Here is a 20540-nt window from a genome sequence, read left to right as displayed (position 1 = left end):
CCCCACAGGTGTAATGAATAAAGACACAGGACACAAGAATTTAAGTTAATGGGCGAAAATGGCCACAACTTTATTGATTACAGGAAAGAGAGGTATTGGCTTTAGGCATTGGCCCCTAACCGACTATCCGGTCTAACCGGGAAGGGTTAAACACCAACAGGGGGAAAAGGGGCGAGCCGGGGTCTGCCCCGACCTTATGTGGCCTCTGGAGGGCCCGCCCCGGCCGCCAGCCGATTGGCTGGCGCGCGGGGGTGTGACTGGGGAATCCCTTATTCCCGCGAGGCTGACCTCAGCCTCGTGGGAGCGTGGGCGGGGTAACTGGGAACTCCCTGCAATTCCCGCGGGGCTGACCTCAGCCCCGCGAGAGTGTGGGCGGGTCGTGAGCCCGCAACTCCACCCCCTCCTGAAGATCGGTAGTGGCATTAGAAAAGCAATAAAGAAAAATTAACCATTGGGGGGAGGGGCCACAGCTCCATGGCCGAACACATATGTGTGGTGTTAGACCATCCCAGGTCCAGTTCCTGGTATCTACATCTGAAAGTTCTTGGGATGAAGAAAGAACTGCTGCCCATCAGAGTAGACCTAATTGGGCTTGGTGGACCTATGGTTTGACCAGGCTTCCTCAACCTTGGCCCTCCAGATGTTTTTGGCCTACAACTCCCATGATCCCTAGCTAGCAGGACCAGTGGTCAGGGATGATGGGAATTGTAGTCTCAAAACATCTGGAGAGCTGAGGTTGAGGAAGCCTGGGTTTGACTAATATATCCATCATGAAGAGTAGGAAACAGAATATGCATATAAGGTACACTTTATGATAGCAACAATGGCTTTTTCAATTAGGAAGTCCGCTTCGTTATTTCAAGGGACACTAATGTATACTGCATATTCATCACACTTACGATGCGACCCTTTCTCGCTCCTAGGGGTATGTTCAAATGACAAGACAGATGACTGCCGCCTCCCCAACGGCCATGAAGCTTCCTCTTGCTCAGAAATGGCCAGCTACTGGAAGACCTACGATAAAAACAAGCCCCATTGCTATGGAGTGCCAACAACATCACCTCCGACAACAACACCACATGAGCCAAGAACGACAACACCAGCACCAACACCCTGCACCACTCCATCTCCTCTGTGTGAGCTGATTGTGAGCGAGTAAGTTCAACACAGCCTTTACAAATGCTTCAGCTGTTAGATCCTGCAGAGCAAGCTATCGCTTTGACAACTTAATTTTTTTAAAAAACCCACTTCTGATGAACACATAGGAACATAAAATCATCACCAAGACATTGTGCACATGACCTCATCTGTCCAGCTTGTGGACAGGACATAAGCCACTGGTTGACCACAGGACTAGAAAGATAAAGCTTTGGTCTGCTCCAGCAGAGCTTTTCACCTTATATTCTTATGTTTTTATCTACTGCTAGGACATCAGGAATGTTTTCTAGGGATAGATAACACCCTTTCCCTTTATTGTTCTTATATTTCACAAATAATAATAATAATAATAATAATAATAATAATAATAATAATAATAATAATATATTTTATTTGTACCCCGCCCTCCCCAGCCGGAGCCAGGCTCAGGGTGGCTAACATCATAAAACTAACACAGTATACAAAGAACATAAGATCCATCCAACAATAAGCATGGCATTGTTTTAGTATCTTCAAGGCATCTTGGCTACCTTATATACCATAAACAGCTGTAACATTGCAACACTGTAGGATTTTTACTTCCATAGTAATACAAAGCTGATCTTTCTAGAATTGATATCATTGTGAAATGTACTGTACATATTTGCTAAGAATATTATCCTTTCAGTCGCAGTTTCATACTGAAAATGGGGTGGCAAGGGGACATTGCAATATTTATGAGCCATAGTTCAACATGTATTCTTTTGTATTTGAAGTGTCTTTGAAGAATGCCATAAGGTTCTGCCTCCCAGAATATACTATGAAGACTGCCTCCTTGAAGCCTGTCAGTCTTCCAATGATTCTGTGCCTTGCTACAGTTTGGAGATATATGCTTCCCTCTGCATAGCTAAAGGGGTTTGTACTGACTGGAGGAACATGACGCTAGGAAAATGCCGTAAGTGGAAGACAACGTATTTTCGCTTATCCTAAAGTGAGCAGCAATTTATCGTAGAGCAATAATAGCTGAGTGAACCAATCAATCAACCATTCAAAACGGTGTCAGCAGATGAATAGTAATCAATGCAAACTGAACAATAGCATGTTCTAACTTCAGTTGCATGTTTGTTTCCCTCAGTCTTTGTCTTTTTTCCACAAGAATTAAGATTTCAGCTTCTGCACTTCATAGTGGGTTGAATCCAGAAGGGAAGGGAAGTTGACTTTTGCTAATTGCTCCATCTCCCTGAAGCCCATTGCAACCTCTGAAACTGTTCCAGAGGGTTGGAGGATCCTCCAGATCAACATGGGAGGTGGCACTGCAAGAGGATGGGGGAACTGGCAAATGTTGCCTCCCTCTCTTTCCACCAACAGGTTTTCTCCACTGGATTAGAATCCATCTGTGGATGTCTGTATTGAATCCATGTTCTCAGCTATGGATATTTCCATTTGTCGGTCAGGATTGAGCATGCACTGGGGCTTACAACAGTCCTCTGGGTATGGGTGTGCCTTGCCTTGGCAAACGCCACTCCTTCATTCAATCTGATGCCAACCATAGATGCTTTATGTGATTTTTTAAAAAGCTAATGGGAAAAACATAATGTGACAACATGTAATACATAGTTCTGCCTCATGTTGGAGTCATTCTGCTTTTTAATGACACATTTTATTCTCTTATATACAGCATACCACTGCCCCAAAGACAAGGTGTACAATGCATGTGGCCCCATTCACCCTGTCACCTGTGATGATGGGTATGTATTAACTAAATAATTAGCTCTCTGAATGCTAATGGCTGCACTTTTGTATCTTTGAATAAGAGACAAATATGAAATATATATATGACTTGCTAGAAAATGGTGAATGTATAAAGGTCATATCAAGATCTTTATATGAAGATCTTTAATTAGTATCGTCCCAAGTATGGCAGCAGCGGATAGTTGATGTGTTAATTATTAGGGGAATGTTGCATTAATTAATAGGATTTGTTTTAAAAAATGCATTCTTATCTATTTATATGGTCATTAATTCCATGTCAATTCCTCCCCAAATAATTATGATTGCCAGCTTCAGGTTTTTAACCCTGGTTAAACTGCATTCTTTGCTGGTAGATACTTTAAACCTGCCAGAGCCTGAGCAGTTCCCACCACAGAAGTCCCTGCCTTGGTCTTTCAACTCTACTCATTTTACAAGGATGTTTTCAAGATCCAGTCAGTCCTCCAGGGCACCATAAACCTTTTCAGGTTCTCCAGGCCCTATCCCTATGGCTAATCCAGGGCATGGTAATTCTAATGTTTGGTGCTAAACGAGTCTACCCTGGAATCACATACTCGCTTGTACTCTGCACAAATTTATGAGGCAAGAGTACAAATACTGTATAGGCCACATAAATGGATTGGCATGCTTACCTGATACCATAAATCATGGTAATGTTGAATAGTTATTCTAGCTTTAACTCTCTCTATTCAGCTTGGTTATCTTAAGTCAAGGGTGTTAAAAGGTGGGGTCCGTCCCAAATTAAGTAAATCAGAGCAGGTGAAAAGAGTTTAAAGCCAGGATAACTATTCCGCATTACCTTGTTCTTAGCTCAAAAAAGGGATTCTGTTTCAACCCTGATCCCATGCATAGTGCAATTGGATAGCATTGTACAGTGGTACCTCGGATTAAGTACTTAATTCGTTCCGGAGGTCCGTTCTTAACCTGAAACCGTTCTTAACCTGAAGCACCACTTTAGCTAATGGGGCCTCCTGCTGCTGCCGCGCCGCCGAAGCACGATTTCTGTTCTTATCCTTAACCCGAGTTACTATTTCTGGGTTAGCGGAGTCTGTAACCTGAAGCGTATGTAATCCGAAGTACCACTGTAAATAGATTAAGAAAGATCCTTTCAAAGATTTCTTCCTTCTAGTGTAGTGTTTGCAGCTTGAGCACAGTGGCCTGGCAGACTAGCTTTCACTGGTTTAAATTGGGGGTGGAGAAGTGACAGCCCATAGGCCAGATTCAGCCTACAGCACTTTTGACCTGAGTGGTTCAGTGTGCGCTGTTAATCTCCAACCATATGTACACTTACTTGAGAGTAAGTGCCATTGACCTAAAAAACTTATTTCTGAGTAGACATGCAAATTATTGTGCTGACCGGATTCCCAACACACAATTCTTACTCTTAACATAAACTGTTGCAATTAACCTGTTGTCTCTTATTATGCCATCTATAGTGAATGGCTCCAGTATTTATTTACTTCTTAGGAAAGCGCCAATTTTCTTTTGCATTTAAATACTGTAATCCCTTAGAAAAATAGTGTTTTTACGAAGGTGAGCATTGAAGCTATTAAACTGTTTGATTACAGAACTGGAAATAATATTATCTGCTCTTCTTTTCCTTGCAGACCAACCAAAGATACAAGTGAGCATGTTGCTGAAGGATGCTTCTGCCCAGAGGACAAAATCCTCTTCAATACATACACAGATATCTGTGTCAAAACATGTGGTAAGTTTCTCTATTCCTGATCGGCTAATTATGTCAATTTAAACCAAAAGCAGATGCATAATTAAAGGTATTGGAGTTCATCAGCAAATGATTGGCCCTTTACTGGCCAAATTACCAGGAAGGTCAACTCAATTCTATGTTAAACATTTGCTGGGAGATAAAATCCCACAAGTTTTAAAGACAGCAGTCAAATTTCTGTTGGTGGCTGTGACAATAAGAAGTCAGTTAACCACCTAAAGCTGGAAGGATTATTTCCAGGGGCTTACCTGAAGCTATTTGCTATTTTGTATATTTGCTAGTTTTTATTTTCTAAGCTGTTGTTACTATGCTACGCTTGTCCTGGTGGTTTATTTCTGGTCTGTTGCCCCTAATAAACAGCTTATGAAGATCATTAGAGGTGGTATGTGGAAGGGCAATCCTCTACTTATCTGCTCAGAGGTGTGTGCATGTGTATAATTAGGGCCTAAATAACACAAGGGTAACTTTAGCTTTTTCTAACATTTGCATGTCTTTCTGTAATTTCAAATTATGTCTGTAAACTCAAAATGAGCAGCTGACCTGCAAGGGGCATGCCACAAGTGGTGAAGAATAGCAGGATGCTATGGCATCCTCAGCATCCATTTCCTTCTGTGGTTACACATAAATGCTCTGTTCCATGTGATGAAATTAAGTTTTACTACTATGTGGTTAATACAGTATTGTTATGCCTGTATTTTTATTATACTGCATGGAGGTATGTTTTTAAAGAACAACCCAGGAGGAATCCTGTAAAAATTCAGTATATGGTGAAATTCTCTGTATAAACTGGTTACTTAGCTGGAAAAAGCTGCATAATAATGGCTACAGGAAACTTGTGTTAAAGTTAAGGCAGTTTACATGTTTATGGAATACAAGGGATCTGTATGAATTCTTATGCCTTTATTTATTTCCAGGCTGCGTGGGACCAGACGGATTGCCCAAACCAGTGAGTATTTCACTTGGAAAGATTATGCCTAGACCGTTGCCTATACACAGGCAACATAGAGAATCATCCAGAACTGACAAGGGACTAATAATTGGACCCACTATGACTGCAACACCCTGCACCCCTGCACATACATTCACAAGGCGGCAAACTGTTATAATTAGTGCTAAAGTTCTGCTTTACCAGACAAGGGCATCATTTTATATTGTAGTAGGAGTCGGAGATCATTTCAGATTTTAGGAGGGCGGGTAAAGTCATGTGGGGAGGGAGAGAATTCACAATATTATATTTTATTTAGTTTCTTGCTATTGTTATACACCGTGTGTGTGTGTGTGTGTGTGTGTGTGTTGGAGAATAACCAAAAGAAAGCAATAGAAGTCATTGAAACTTTTCTTTGTAGCAAAAAGATGTGTAGTTTTGGTGTGCATAACTGGCATGTACCAGTAGATCCAGATAATTATTATCAACATGCAGAAATAGTGAGCTGGTCAGAAACATAGAAGTGCTTCTGAAGGAGAAGCAGACATAGTCTGAAATACCAGCCTCTGCTGGGCTCTATAGCTGTCAGATGGATTGTACAGCACACTTTCCAGCCCCCTTTGGATTGAGAGGTACACCAGTTGTCCCCTGAAGCCTTTGAAACATCAGATTAGACACACTAATATTAATGGGCCAAACTTAGTCATGTCCATCAATTTCAATGGGTCTATTCTGAGTAGGACTAACATCTAATGCAACACTTTGTAATCTCAAAGAAAGACTTTGATGGAAGTGATGGAAATTAAAATAGCAGCTGGTAGAGGTTGTGGTCTCCATCGTAAGTACTTTGCTTGGGTTTCAGAAGAAGACCAACAAGACTTTAAGAGGACTCAGAAGGCCATGCCTAAGACACATATAGAACCAATGCTATATATGTGCCTCTCCCTGGTTCAGCATAACTTTCTGTATCTTATAATTTAAGGAAGTCTTTTTATAGCCATTTGTGGGGTGGTGGAAACAATCCTTAAGAAGCACCTTCAAGTTGTATTGTATGGCTCTGGTCCAAAGCTTATTGCACAGTTACCGTAAGTTTGATATTACAGGAAACTTAAGATCCACTAGGTGCCCCTTCTAAAGAAAGCTTAAGGTCTAATAACTGACAAGTAAGCAGATGATGATAGGTTTCATTGCTGCCATACAGTGTTAACTGATTTGCTTTCTTTTTCATATAGCCTGGCTCCTCATGGAAGAGCAACTGTCAAGAGTGTATTTGTGACCCATTGACTGAGAGCGTCCAGTGCAAGCCACAGACCTGTGTGTCATCGGAACCACCCAAATGTGAGAAAGAAGGGTTTGTGCCTGTCCCTGTGCTGACACCAAAAGACCCGTGCTGTCCAGAACTTCAATGCAGTACGTATTTGCATGTATTATTTATTGATAGCCAATGCCAATCAATCCAATTCTGCTCTCTGTTGATGAAACAATTTGTGCTATTATGGTTACTGTTGCTTTGGTTGAGGGGGAAACACAGACATCCAGACAGCAGTGGCGTAGCGTGGGTTGTCAGCACCCGGGGCAAGGCAAGTAATTTGCGCCCCTAACCCATGGATTTGCGCCCCCTAACCCATGGATTTGTGCCCCCTAACCCCCAGATGTTGCGCCCGGTGCGGCCGGCCCCCCCTGCACCCCCCACGCTACGCCACTGCCAGACAGCATTACATGTTGGCAGGTAATATCAGTTGCACAATTCTATCCCAACTTAATTATCTCTATAGTAAATAACCACACAGAGCAATCTGTAAAAAATACAAAAAAAACAACCATTTTCTCTTGTCATATGGGGACTGACAGGCAGATAAAGAGTTAAATCTCTCGGTTTGGATGCTTTGCTTTGCTCACCATATAGTCAAAAGAGCTTTACTACAATTAACCTGCAATCCTACATACATTAACTTGGCAGTATGTCCTTCAACCTTAGTAGGAATTTTTGACAGAAATCTGTTTAGGACTGGAGGACTTGTCAGAAACAGGAGATTTGCTAGTCTCCTTTCCCTCCTTTACAATATGATCTGAAGGCAAGCTAAGTCAGTTCTGAAATGTATTTATTTATTTAATGCATTTTTAGTCCACCTGTTAGCCAGAAAAAGGCTTGCAGCAAAACTTACAATGATCAGTAATAAGACAGTCCCTGCCCTAGGTCTTGACATATAACAGACCTGGCATGAGAGGGAAAGGAAGCGGGGGGCGGGGGGGGGGGGAGAGGCATACTCAGACCTTGGATCTTACTGTTCTTTTTAGCCTGGAGGGGTGAAACAAGCTTATTGTGGATGGGTGGGGATTGGCTAGGTCTCCCACTTGCCACGATGGCCAGCTTGGGAGGCAAGGGGAGTAAACTGCTAGCAGCTTTTAATGCCCTGGAGTATGCTGTCCTTCAGCTCTACAATACTAGCGTGTGACGTGTTGGGCGGTGAGTGGGTATGTATGTGTCAAACCTCCTTCAGCTGTTTTTTCTCTGGCTGATGGAGGGGGCCATGCTGGTCTTCCTCGTGCATACCTACCCCACCCCAGTACGCTCTCACCCACCAGTCATGATACTGAATAGGATTATTGTCCTAGCACCACAGGAATATTTGCTGGTCTAAACATTTAAGGCTGGGGTGCTAGACTTGCTTCTTCAGCTCTGTTATGTTTTCTGATTATTCCACAGAATGCAATACTACTACCTGCTCCAACGAAAAGAAACCTTGTGAACTTGGATACGAGGCAACCCCAGTCCTGCTTGAAGGAGACTGCTGTGTCAGCTTTCCCTGTAGTAAGTGCTAGCATTCTGACATGTAGAGAGAGAAAGTAGATGAGAGAGATTAAAACATCAAGTTAGGCTGAACCCAGACATAATTTACATACAGTGGAAGCATTCCACACTCCCCTCCTTAAAACAAACAAACAAAAATGTTGCCATGAAAACATTTTGGAAACTGAAGACACATTCTGGAGTGCAATGTCAAACAGTATGCACTACACTTCAAAGCCACCTTGGACTAGTGTCAGACTAAAAGCTGGAGAAACTCATCTTCAACACTCCACTAGGCCGCAAAGCTCATTGAGTAACTTTGGGCCAGTCACTGTGTACACAAAATACCTTTAAAGCACATTTGAAACACATTATTTCCTCCAAAAGAACTCTGGCCACTGTAGTTTACCCCTCGTAGTTAAAATTCCTGGCAACCTTTAATAAACCACAGTGCCTAACATTCCCTGAGGGAAAGAACATGTTTCAAATGTGCTTTACAGATTTATCTCTCACCTGAATCCATTTCACAGGATTGTTGTGATGGTAAAAGTGTGTGTGTGTGTGTGTGTGTGTGTGTGTGTGTGTGGTGGGAGGGAGGGACTACGTACATTGCCTTAAGCTCCTTGGAGGCAAGGTGATATATAAATAATAAGGAGTGGCAATAAATAAATACAGAGAAGGGCAGGCCTTTTAAGAACGCAAAGTGTTCATGTATCTCCTTTCACTTTTGCACAGAAAGGATTATATCCAACAGTCAAGTGAGCAATGAGGTATCACTTTACTCTCCTCTCCCCGCCCCCCAATCTTTTTCAAAGAGTATCCCTGTCAGATAAGTTACCATATTTAAAGCTGGAGTAAGCAAAAGGTGGATGTAGATCTCTGGTTGATCTGCACTAGATCAGCAAGGATACCTGCCTCCCAGCTGTGAAACAATAGCAACATCAAATTGATCCCCCACCCACTTAATTTAGGCAGGTGAAATGAAGAAAGCTTAGGGGGATGAGGATCCAGGAATGGACCTTATAAACATAATTTCCCCACCATATTTTAAAGTAATTGTCTGTTTCTGTTTTCAGTACCAATCCCAGATGTCTGTCTTGTCAATGGAACAGTTTACAGGGTAAGAATGCGAGTTTTATGTCTACATATATTATGTACACAGATTAAAATCCTTCTTTTCTATTGTTCCCTTTTCAGTCGTAGGCAGAGACTGTAGCAGCAGCAGTAGCAGCAGCCGGACTTTGAAATTAATTTCAAGGGGTACCTGTCAAGTCAAAGCAATGCTGTTTGAGCATGCTTTATATATATATTCTGATTTTCAGACATATTTATTATACCTTTCAACTGTGAAGGCTCTCAAGAGTAGCTAAAAACAACCAAAAAGAAACGTGAAATGGCAGAACCACCAGACAACAATAAGAACGGATGTTAAAACCACATAATATAAAACACCATAAGGTTCTGAGGAGATAAAAGAAGGTTATTTTGGCTTCGTACCAAAAAGACATTGAAGTCAGTGAGCTTTCCTGAGGAGGGTGTTCCAGAGGAGGAAAATGGCAATGGCACCCACCTGAGAGGAGCTAGAATGGAGTTCCGGCAAGTTCCAGCTGAAAAAAAATCCTTGCCTGTCACCCTCACTGGCCATTGGGCATGCTGACTGGGGCTGGGGGAAGTTGGAGCCCAACACCTAGAGGGCCACGGCTTGCACCTCCCTGCCTAAACCATGCAATGATTTGCATGTGCAAATCTTCACTGACTGCTGTGCTGTTGGGTTGGCTGCATCATCCCAAAAGCAGCCATTTTTCCAGTCACACTGCTGTTTTCAAAGTATGCAGTCTCAGGGAGACTGATATATCCAGTAGGCCTTCATCACCAGCATAATGTATATATGCCAGTGAGATGAACAATAACCGGTTTTATTTGGGGGTTTTGCCGTTTTGGGCCTGTGACATCTTGGAACTGCTCTCCAGAACACAGGCCTCAAAACGGGCTCAGTTCCAATTTCCCCCTCAAGAAACCCTTTCAGCTTTTGGCCACTAGGGGGCCAAACAAATCAACTTACTGTACTGTTTTATTGGCTTTTTTATGATTATGACCGTTTAAAATGTTCCTTCGTAAGCCGCTTTGAGCACTCTAGTAGGTTGGGGAAGGTGCAAAATAAAATGTAAACTTTAAAGTTATGAATTTGAACTTGAGGCCATATTAGAATACTACAGAGGGTGGGGTAGGGGGACTTCCCAAGCAAGCATTTTTTGAGTAAAAGTGCAAATCATACTAAATTATTTAAACCACCTACACTTAAGTGTCCAGACAGGGAAGTTTTTAAATGGCCATTTCAAATGGACACCTGCTTCATTAACTATGGGAAATGTTTGACAATGGGCAGATACTTCTGCCAGATGAAAAGCAATTCATTGAGGCAACTCAAGCCACTGTTTTCTGCCTTCTAATAATGGGCAGTTTTGGGATGCATTTAGACAGGAGCTTAATATTAGAAACGGGTTGTTGAGATATCGCAAATGGGTCATTGGCAACATTTTTTTAACCTAGCAGAGTTTCTCTGGAAAAAGTAAATCTGAATTAAAGATGGGGGGAATACGGGTTGATATGTTGATGACAATGTCATGTGGATCCTGTGTACGGCTGCGCAATATATAAATATATCATCCAAAACTGGCTTGAAATCCATATCATGATATTGTTTCATAATTTTTGACCTCGTAATATATCATGATATGAGTGTGCTGCTTCACAATCATATTTTTCTTGGGTTGCATTGTGACTATATCAACATTTCCCACAGTAAAAATCTCACGTGTGAAAGTCAGAACCACATTACAAAATACTCAAGGATGCATGCCAAGGAATGGCCACTGCAAGTTTAGGTTAGGATTGCCAGATATCTAGAAGAACACCTGACCTGCTCTGGTGCAGCAGCTTGACTTTCAAAAATTAACAGCAGCTTGACTTTAGAAAATTAACAGCTGAAACTTTTCACAGCGTGGAAATTAGAGAGATAAGAAGGTATAATGTTCATTTCCATGCTGTGAAAAGTTTCAGCTGTTAATTTTCACATGGCTCTTAAACACAGCAGCTGAGATTGGTTAAGAAGCTGGCAACCCTATTAGACATATATTTCTTCTTACACTTTACATGTTTACTTAGGAAAATGCAAATATAATATTGGTGTAACCATGGCAAACACAGCTGCAATATAAAACAGGAAATAATACTCAGTTTAAAAATCAAGGATGTTTCCACCGAAGTATCTTGGATTCTTAGAAACGTGGCTTCAAATATTTGCTCATTTCTGAATCCACTTGGTGGCCTTGGATATGTTGCTATCATTCATCATTTTTCTGTTCCCTGATTGCTTATTTAGAATATTAATGGAGTTCTTATAAAGTGAAATAAAAGCAAGAGTTGAAAACATTTTGTATGTTAGAAATCTTTAAAAAGAATTTGATATTTGGTTCACAAAGTTGCTTTATACACTCTGTTTATAAATACAATTGCTATTCTTTGACTTTTCCCAGGCTGAAATGCCTGTTCCTAGCAAGCCATGTGAAACATGTGTCTGCAGCTCTGAAAAGGACCCAGACTCCAATACAAATCTTGTAAAATGTCAACCAGTTACATGTGATAAGGATTGCCAAGAGGTAAGCACAAATCTTTATTTCCCCTATTACTGCTTCTTTCCCAACAGAACAATCCTAACTTATGTCTGTACACAAGTAAGTGCTATTGAATTCAGTGGGTCTTTTCCCAAGGTAAGTGGGGTTAGGATTGCAGCCTTAACCATTGCAGGTGGCTGCCTCTTCCACATGTATCATTCATGGTTAACTTTTCCTGTCTGCCAAACAGGGTTACGAGTACCAGGTAGAAGCTGGGGAGTGTTGTGGAAAGTGTGTCCAGAATGCATGCATAATCAACATGAATGAAACCACTGAGATACTACAGGTAATTATGTATTCTCACTCTTCTTCTACTTTCTTTACCCAACTGACAATGATGATTGTAGGCGTTCTCAAGCATACTTTTTGCTCATTCTTGGCCTTCTTTTCAAATTGGGACACATGAATTTAGAGAAGCAAAGTCTACACTGCATACACAAAGGAACACTGAACAATATATTTATGATGTATTGGATTTGGATGCCAGGTGATGCAAGTTCAAATGTCGTCTTGGTAATGTGGCAATATATCTCACATGCAATATCTCTCACATGCAAAGCCAAAGCCCACTTACCTGCGTCTAAGAAAAAAAAGACAAATTTCCAACAAGTGTGTTTAGGATTATAACTACAGTTGCTATGGAAAATGAGGGTTAGAATAAATTGTGACATGTCCTGAACCAATGAGATGTGATTGTGGGGAGTGGTAATCTAGCTAATTTTAGCGTATATTTGGTATGCTAAAACTTGCAAACAAAACGAATAATGCTATGTTTTATTCATGACAACAGCCTGGTGATATTTGGCCACCAGGAGGAAATAACTGCAGCTACTACGAATGTGAGCAAATGAATGATACATTCATTCTGGTCCAATCTAAAAGGAAATGTCCCATCATTCATCCAGAGGAGTGTGAATCTGTAAGTTTTTTTCCCCATTCTTAATTTATAATCATTTCTGCTCTAATTATGTTAAAGCTCAGACATTAAGTTCTCAAGACGTTTTTGAGTAAGATATCATGTGCAATCACTGTCACCAGTTTTAAAATAATAAACAATACTTGTTTGTCAGACTTATCCTGGACAATGGATATAGGGACACTTGGGGGGTCTGTAAGGGCACAGTGCAAATCCAGTACTAGAAAGTTCCCACTTTTGCATGCAGCAGTAGTGTTTTGTTTTTTAAAACAACAACAACCTTCTTTTCCTGTTCTATAGCATGAACTTGAACTGACTCCTGATGGCTGCTGTGAAACATGTAAACCTAAAAGTAAGTGAAGTTTTTGCTTACCTTGTTGATTACTAGGGCATTTTACAACAAATGACTGAACAATGCTGTGCCTAGGTCCAGCTTAACTCTATTTAGATTAAGAACAATCTCCTGTTATCTAACCTTCATATATTGTTTGAGATGGAGAGAAGCCTCTTCTGAAACCTGCAGCTGTAGTTTGTCATACTTATTTTTGCTGAAAGTCTTGTTTTGCACTGAGTCTTCATAAGAACATAAGATGAGTCTGTTGGATCAAGCTTATGGCCTATCTAGTCCCGCAGCCTTTTCTCACAGTAGCCAATCAGATGCCTGAGGGAAGCAGTACAGCAGGCAAGCAGCAAACTATGGTTACTTTGAAAAACAGACCTGCCTACAAGAAACTTTCTATAAATAGCATTTAGCAAAATGCTATCTATTACTAAAGACCTAAATTAAGCCTACTCTTTGATGCCATATGCCTCTTCTGTTCTGTAGCTCATCTGTAGCCAGAGGTAGAAATCCATATCAGTGAACATTATGACATGATATTTATTGATTCCCCCCCCCCCCACCTCTTTTTCTTTCAGCAAATGACTGCAAGGTTCACAAGAACCAAACTCTTATACGTCAAAGTGAATGCATATCTTCTGAAGTTGTGGAACTGACCTACTGTGAAGGGGCTTGTCCAAGCTCTTCAAAGTAAGTGACAAAAAAGTCCTATCCATTTATCCACTTCATTTTGGGATATTCAAATCACACCAAGCAGAAAATTACAAAGGTCCTCACAGTGAACATCATATGCATTTTGAAGCAGGAGCACTCTCAGCTCTTGTATGTGAATACACCAGTACCCTGATTACATTCTGTCATTATGACAATGTACACAGAACCCTAGTTTGTTAAGGGTGCTGGAAACAGTAGCTCTGGGAGGGGAATATAAACCAACCCCAGGATTGTTTATTGGGATGAAAATTTGCTTTAAATGTATGGTGTGTATGTAGCATCTATCAGTGCCATCATTTCCCTTCAGCTTGCTGCTTGGGCTCTCAAAATTGCATTGTGTCCCTAATATAAAAAACCAGGGGAGAAATCCAGTGTCACAGCAGTGGATACAACAGGACTTCCCCTTCCTCTCCTCCTCCCTGTGCCCCCTCAAATTTGTTCCTTAGGGCCCCCAAGCCCTCTGGAACAGACTTTAGGAGTGCACAGGAGACCGGAGTGGGGAGCAGAGGAATGGTAAGCCCGATTTGCACAAGTGAAAGTCCATTGCACAACAGGATGCTGAATTTGGTTTAGTCCCGATTCAGAAGTAATCTTTACCAGAGCTGGAACATGAAGTGTTGTACATGTGATCATTTCCTGTGTGTGTATTAACTGCCAATCATTGAATAGAAGACTGTCATCCTGATTCTACACTTTGCACAACTATATACAGGAGAAATGTTGTTGTATTCTTTATTATTATTATTTTTACATTTGGGACAAACTGTACTAATTTTAGTGTGCTTTATTCAAAATATTAGAAGCAAAATGAATATACAACAGTCTTTTAATCATTCTTATTAAACAACAGACAAGTTGTAAGTGGGTTGGATCACTATTGCAATTTAGACACTGCAGCATTCAGGTGCATTAATTTCAAATACCCAGACTCACTAAGTATCTTGTTTCCATGTACTTGGTACCCTGATTTTCCATCTACCCATGTGGCAGAACTAGAGAATCTGATATGTGCACAGATTATTCAATCTATGTATAGGAACATTGGTGTGTTCCTACAGGAATATTGGAGGTGCAATCCCAATCCATAACACACTTTTATTTCCCCAGATCTGTTTCCTTTCCCATATTCTGGTTTGGAAGTAAAACTTGAATCACGTGAAAGGAAAGTGTTTTATGTAGACGTAGCCTTTTGCATCCCCACTTCGCCACACCTCATGTTGCTTTGGTTCCTCCCTTGATTTGTTAGCATGTTGAGGACCAAATTGCTCATGAAACAAAAACTATAGATAGAAGCTTTGAAAGCAAATACATTTCTTTAAAATCAGCACTTTACCTAAGCCTGTTTTGATAGGCAAAAACCTCCTGCTCTTAAATCCAATCATTGGGATTTGGTAAATCTAAGCTGGGAATAGTGAGATCTAGCAGTCAGCCTAGACTGCTAAATGTGGCAGAGTCACATTTTCAGGAAAACTTCTAATCTAATATATTTCACTTGGACAGGTATTCCAGTGAAGCAAATGCAATGCAACGTGAGTGTACCTGCTGCCAGGAGCTCAAGAGCCATAGGAGAAAGGTGACCTTGACATGCCAGGATGGCAGAAGCGTTGACTATGACTACATCTACGTGGACGAGTGTCAGTGCATGACTGCGTGCATTCCACAATCCAAAATTTAGCTAAAGGAAGAGAAAAAGTAGTGAATTTGCATTCGTCACAGGAAAAAGAACCCAACATGTTCCAAAGCAGCTAAAACCAGTCGTCATCTAAATGCTACTTCATGTCTCTCACTATGTCCCTGAAAAGGTCAATAGTAGCCTTTTTCTTGGTCAGCTGCCTAACCAAATTAATGTTCTATTTCCTGCATGATCATTTTTGGTCATTTTGGCTAGCTATTTACAAAAAACAAGTGCATTTAGAAAAGCCTCCAAGGATCCCTATAAATATAATAAAATGATAGAAATGTATAACATTGTACTGTAGAAAACTAAACTTCTACTTCAAATTTTCTGTGCAATGCTGTTTATTTTTGGCAACTATCTTTTAAATTACTGAGCAACCTTTGCTACAGAAGGAGTGTTTTGTATAGTGTCAGCAGGCATGTGATTTTGACAAAGATAAAGCTGCTTTCCTTTTTACTCTTGTTTCTTAAGATTAATAAAAAAATTAAGCATGTTTCAACTTTGACATCTGCCGATTTCATTCACTGGGCATTGACATCCCTTAAGTCACATCACACAGGGCTATGATTCTGTTGTTTGGGACACCAAAAAGGATGGGGCCCAGTTGTAGTCTCTCAGGATGCTTTTGGGCTTTATATGGATGTTTCTTCTACCCAGTTGCAAAGTGCAAAGCAATAGCTAAATCTTCTTTATTTTAAGCAGCATTTGAAGATTATCATTACATTACAATGTTGTTTTACAATTGTTTTTATGTCATTGTTTTTATGCTGTAGAGCAAGGAAACGCTGTCCTCTCTACCAGCATGTTAATCTTCACACTGGATTGCAGCCTTTAACAGATTCAGTTTGCTGTTCCCCTGCTGTGAAAGGCAGTAGAATGTTTTGCTGCCTGAGGCACCCCCCCCCCTTTCGCTGAAACTCAGTGAGAGTGGAGATATTCCGCAAGGCCTTGCCATTCATCTTCCCTGCACTTCTTGCACCGCCTGTGAAGAGTGCAGCCACTGTCACCTGCTGCTCTCCTATCTCCTATGTTTAACCTCACCTTCTGCACATCGGGGGTTTCCCTGGTCTGCCTCCAGTTGCCTCACATGGCAGTGGTGTGAGGGAGGGAGTGCAACTTGCCTCCCTTGTGGCTGCTGAAAAACTAAAAAAGGGAAATGCCTTTTCACAGCCACTGCGGCCATCAAGTGACACAGCCACTGCGGCCATCAAGTGACAAGGAGAAGGAAGCTAGCACTGGCAGAAGGAAGGCCTGGAAGAGGCAGAACCATGCACAGCAAAAAAAAAAAAAGTGCTGGGGAAGCAGCAGCAGCATTTTCTGTTTTGCCTCAGGTGGCAAAATGTCTTTGTCCAGTCCTGCATTCTGGATTCAATATTGTTTCAGGGTTTTTTCTGATCCACGGGAGAGTGTCAAATACATTCAAAACTGAAAGTATGGAACTCACAAGAAAATGTTTTTTATACTCTGTTCCAAACTACAGCAATCATCTACCTAGCACTGACTACATGTTCACAGAGAATTTAAAAGCAATATCCACTTCATTAGTCAACAGAAAAAATCTCAGTGGTGTGCAAACTTCTAGAGTGAAATGCTTTAGGTTAGAAGAAGACAAGATGGAAACCCCACTCTATAGTTTTTTTAACAGTCTGAAGAGGATGAAGAATTATGGACTTAAAGTACAATTCTAAGAATTATTCCAACTAAACTGAATTTAATTTGCTTCCTAGTGACAGGTGTACATAGGTCTACAGCCTCAATGGGGTTAGAGTGTGCTTGATGCATTGGCCATATGCTTTGTTCAGTTTCCTGGATAGGGAATGGCCAGAATTCTCCGACAGGAGTAAAGACCGATGGAGACTCGAGAGTTGCATATTAATGTGCAGTGTCTATGCACTTTTTAAAGAACAATGGAAAGCCTTCCAAAAGCAGAGAAAGCCCAAATCATATTATTTCATATTCACAGCAAAGATATTCTGATCCACTTTCTCTTTTAACCAATGGTACAAAATCAGCATTCTTCCTGAAAGCCTCAAAGCAACAAAAGTTGCTATGTTCTAGCATCCTGTATCTCTGAATCGAAGGGTGTTTTTATGGAGATCCAGACACACTAGAGCCCTTGTTGCGGCCATGTTGTTCACTTACAGCCAACTGTGTTGCAACACTATATTAATTAAGTTCTCCCGATTTTCTCAGCTGGTGTAACGATTATATTCAGTGAGTGGTGGTGACAGCAGCAAGCCTTCAATTTGAAAGCACAATTCTGGTGCCTTTGACTGAGCTAATTGGTTATAATGTTCATTTAATATAAGGAAAGCATGAGGATTCATGTTTCCTTGCCTAGCTTATAATGAAACATGCAGGCCTCGAAATGACATCTAGATTACATTACAGGAGGCGATGCCCTGAGGTCAACAACAAGGAACACGGCTCTTTTGCCTCCATGCTGAGCAACACTGCTCAAATCTTAAGTGTCACATAAAACAATCTCCTACTTCTTTTGAAGTAAAACACACCCATGAGAGATAACAGGAACCTTTTTGAGTTCATTTTCTGCATTTTGAAATTATTTTCATCAAAGAATTAGAAAAACATTAACACAGAACTTAATACTTAACCCAACTGGCTTATTTTGTATTTTTTAAAAAGAAGCTGCAAGAGTCATTAAGATGTCAAAGACCAGGGCCATAGCTAGGGCATGGCAAGGTGGGCCCCTGCCAGGGGTGAAGGTGTTTGGGGGGCACAAAGTATGTCCATAAATATAAATATTGATTATTGCCTCTTAAGAAATGGTTTTAAATAGAGAGTGACTTGAATGAGTGGAGGGGTGTGTGGAGGAGAGGCGGAAGAGCTAACTTGTCCATGGCTGAGGGGCGCAATCTGGAGGGTTCTGCCAGGGCACAAGATCACCTAGCTATGGTTCTGCAAAAGACTTCCAAGTTAGTAATTATGCTTCAAGGCATAATCAGATTTATCACTTCAGTTACCAAAAACATTCACTCACCTCATCAAGAATATTCACTGAGAACTTTTTCCTTTTAGTTTCAACCTATGGCACCCTAGGCTATTATTATTTTTCCTGTGTAGAAATTGTTTCAATTCAATTTACAGCAGAGGAATATCGGGTAACATGAAGGGAAACATTACCATTTTGGAATGCAGTGGATGACTGAGGGGGGAAAAAGCTTAGGAAGAGTCCTGCTGGATTACGCCAAAGGCCTTTCCAGTCCAGAATCCTGTTTTCCACTGAGCCCATACAAACACCCTTGAGAAGTTAGTCACCATACTGCTCACCCCTACTAACTCTATATTGTTTATAAGCCTATTACCAAAGCAAAGATCCCAATACTAATCATTGGGGAGCTCTACTTTCCACATCCCTCTAGTTAGAGATAAATTTATTTCCAAAACTTTGAATACTGCTACTTAAAACAATTCCTGATCCATAACAGAACCTCTTTTGTTATTTCCAGATTCTGTGCTGAATTCTGTCCATTCAATTTTCCCCCTTCTCATTTTTGGAACTTGTTATTGAAGGAAAAACAAGTCACTATTGATTACCTAAAAGTAAAAAAAAAAAAATGGAAGTATAATTTATGGACTCCCTTCAGAAAGTAGCTCCTTTCCTCTTCCTCCTTATTTTGCTTCAAAAGATGGCAAACTCTTGTGGTCCAGGGAATACCAGAAAGCCATTTAAGCATCATTTGCATTGCGCCGCTATTAATCTTGACATGATATTGTGCCATTTACTGGAACCACTTTAGGCTTGATTAGAGCAAAACAATATGCTTTGGGAGACTAGCACATGAGGGAGGGGAGATATAATTTTCTTCCCATGTAGCGAGCTTGTAATCACTACCAAGGAAGCTCTATAGGGCTCTTAGGATTATAATGTGGCATAAGTAAAAGTAAAGGTAAAGGTACCCCTGCCCGTACGGGCCAGTCTTGCCAGACTCTGGGGTTGTGCGCCCATCTCACTCAAGAGGCCAGGGGCCAGCGCTGTCCGAAGACACTTCCGGGCCACGTGGCCAGCGTGACATCGCTGCTCTGGCGAGCCAGAGCTGCACACGGAAACGCCGTTTACCTTCCCACTAGAAAGCGGTCCCTATTTATCTACTTGCACCCGAGGGTGCTTTCGAACTGCTAGGTTGGCAGGCGCTGGGACCGAGCAGCGGGAGCGCACCCCGCCGCGGGGATTCGAATCGCCGACATTTCGATTGGCAAGCCCTAGGCGCTGAGGCTTTAACCCACAGCGCCACCCGCGTCCCATAATGTGGCATAGGTAGTTTCAAATATTTTACCATCATGAAGCTCTGCTAAGAGCCATCTACACAACTCAATTAAACTGAATTACTAATGTAATTACCACCAAAGGCTTGCCTGAAGCACTAAGTGCACAAGGACAACTTGAGCTGTTGTTTGCTTCTCAAAGCTCAGAAGCAAAACAAAATGCATGTCAGATGACTGAGGATGTCTCCATGTAACTGCTCCCACTAGTTTCACCATGTGGTTTAGTACCTGAGTATACAATCGTGCAATAAAGACATGCCCGATTGTGCGAATTGTTCAAAAATTGAGATGTGAAAGATGTTACTCATGCAATTTGCTCTTTGATTTCATTATATATATATATTAAAAGCCATTGTTAAAATTGCTTCTCCTTCAAACAAACTATCCTTGGAATATGGATATTCCACTAAGTATAAACAAATACCAGGAAAGCCTCTGTGGCCTACAATATTTTGGGCTGTGTTTTACTCAATGCAGCAACAGACTTAGGTTAGTCCTATTAGCTTCAATGAATAATTTCACTTAATATAATTCCCAGCCTCTGGAACATAATGTCACCTATTAAAAACAAACACTTTCCCA

At 41.1% G+C, this 20540-nt stretch overlaps 1 protein-coding gene across 1 annotated transcript in view; it reads left to right on the top strand.

Annotated features, from left to right (window-relative positions):
* LOC309355436 (mucin-5AC-like) overlaps window positions 1-16170 on the top strand; it is a 62336-nt gene extending 46166 nt beyond the window's left edge. Inside the window, exons 36-49 of the mRNA XM_081886285.1 lie at window positions 924-1155; window positions 1914-2092; window positions 2816-2885; window positions 4515-4615; window positions 5548-5579; window positions 6791-6968; window positions 8266-8370; window positions 9426-9469; window positions 11886-12008; window positions 12214-12309; window positions 12814-12942; window positions 13240-13291; window positions 13858-13969; window positions 15494-16170. Of these exons, the coding sequence (XP_081742411.1) occupies window positions 924-1155; window positions 1914-2092; window positions 2816-2885; window positions 4515-4615; window positions 5548-5579; window positions 6791-6968; window positions 8266-8370; window positions 9426-9469; window positions 11886-12008; window positions 12214-12309; window positions 12814-12942; window positions 13240-13291; window positions 13858-13969; window positions 15494-15668 (1628 nt within the window). The 3' untranslated portion in view covers window positions 15669-16170. The remainder of the gene's footprint in view (window positions 1-923; window positions 1156-1913; window positions 2093-2815; window positions 2886-4514; window positions 4616-5547; window positions 5580-6790; window positions 6969-8265; window positions 8371-9425; window positions 9470-11885; window positions 12009-12213; window positions 12310-12813; window positions 12943-13239; window positions 13292-13857; window positions 13970-15493) is intronic.
* The last annotated feature ends 4370 nt before the right edge of the window (window positions 16171-20540 follow it).

Source organism: Podarcis melisellensis (assembly GCF_964234715.1).
Source record: "Podarcis melisellensis genome assembly, chromosome: 1".
Lineage (NCBI taxonomy): Eukaryota > Metazoa > Chordata > Lepidosauria > Squamata > Lacertidae > Podarcis > Podarcis melisellensis.
The sequence above is the reverse complement of the archived record's forward strand: the minus strand, read 5'-3'. Positions and strand labels throughout refer to the sequence as shown.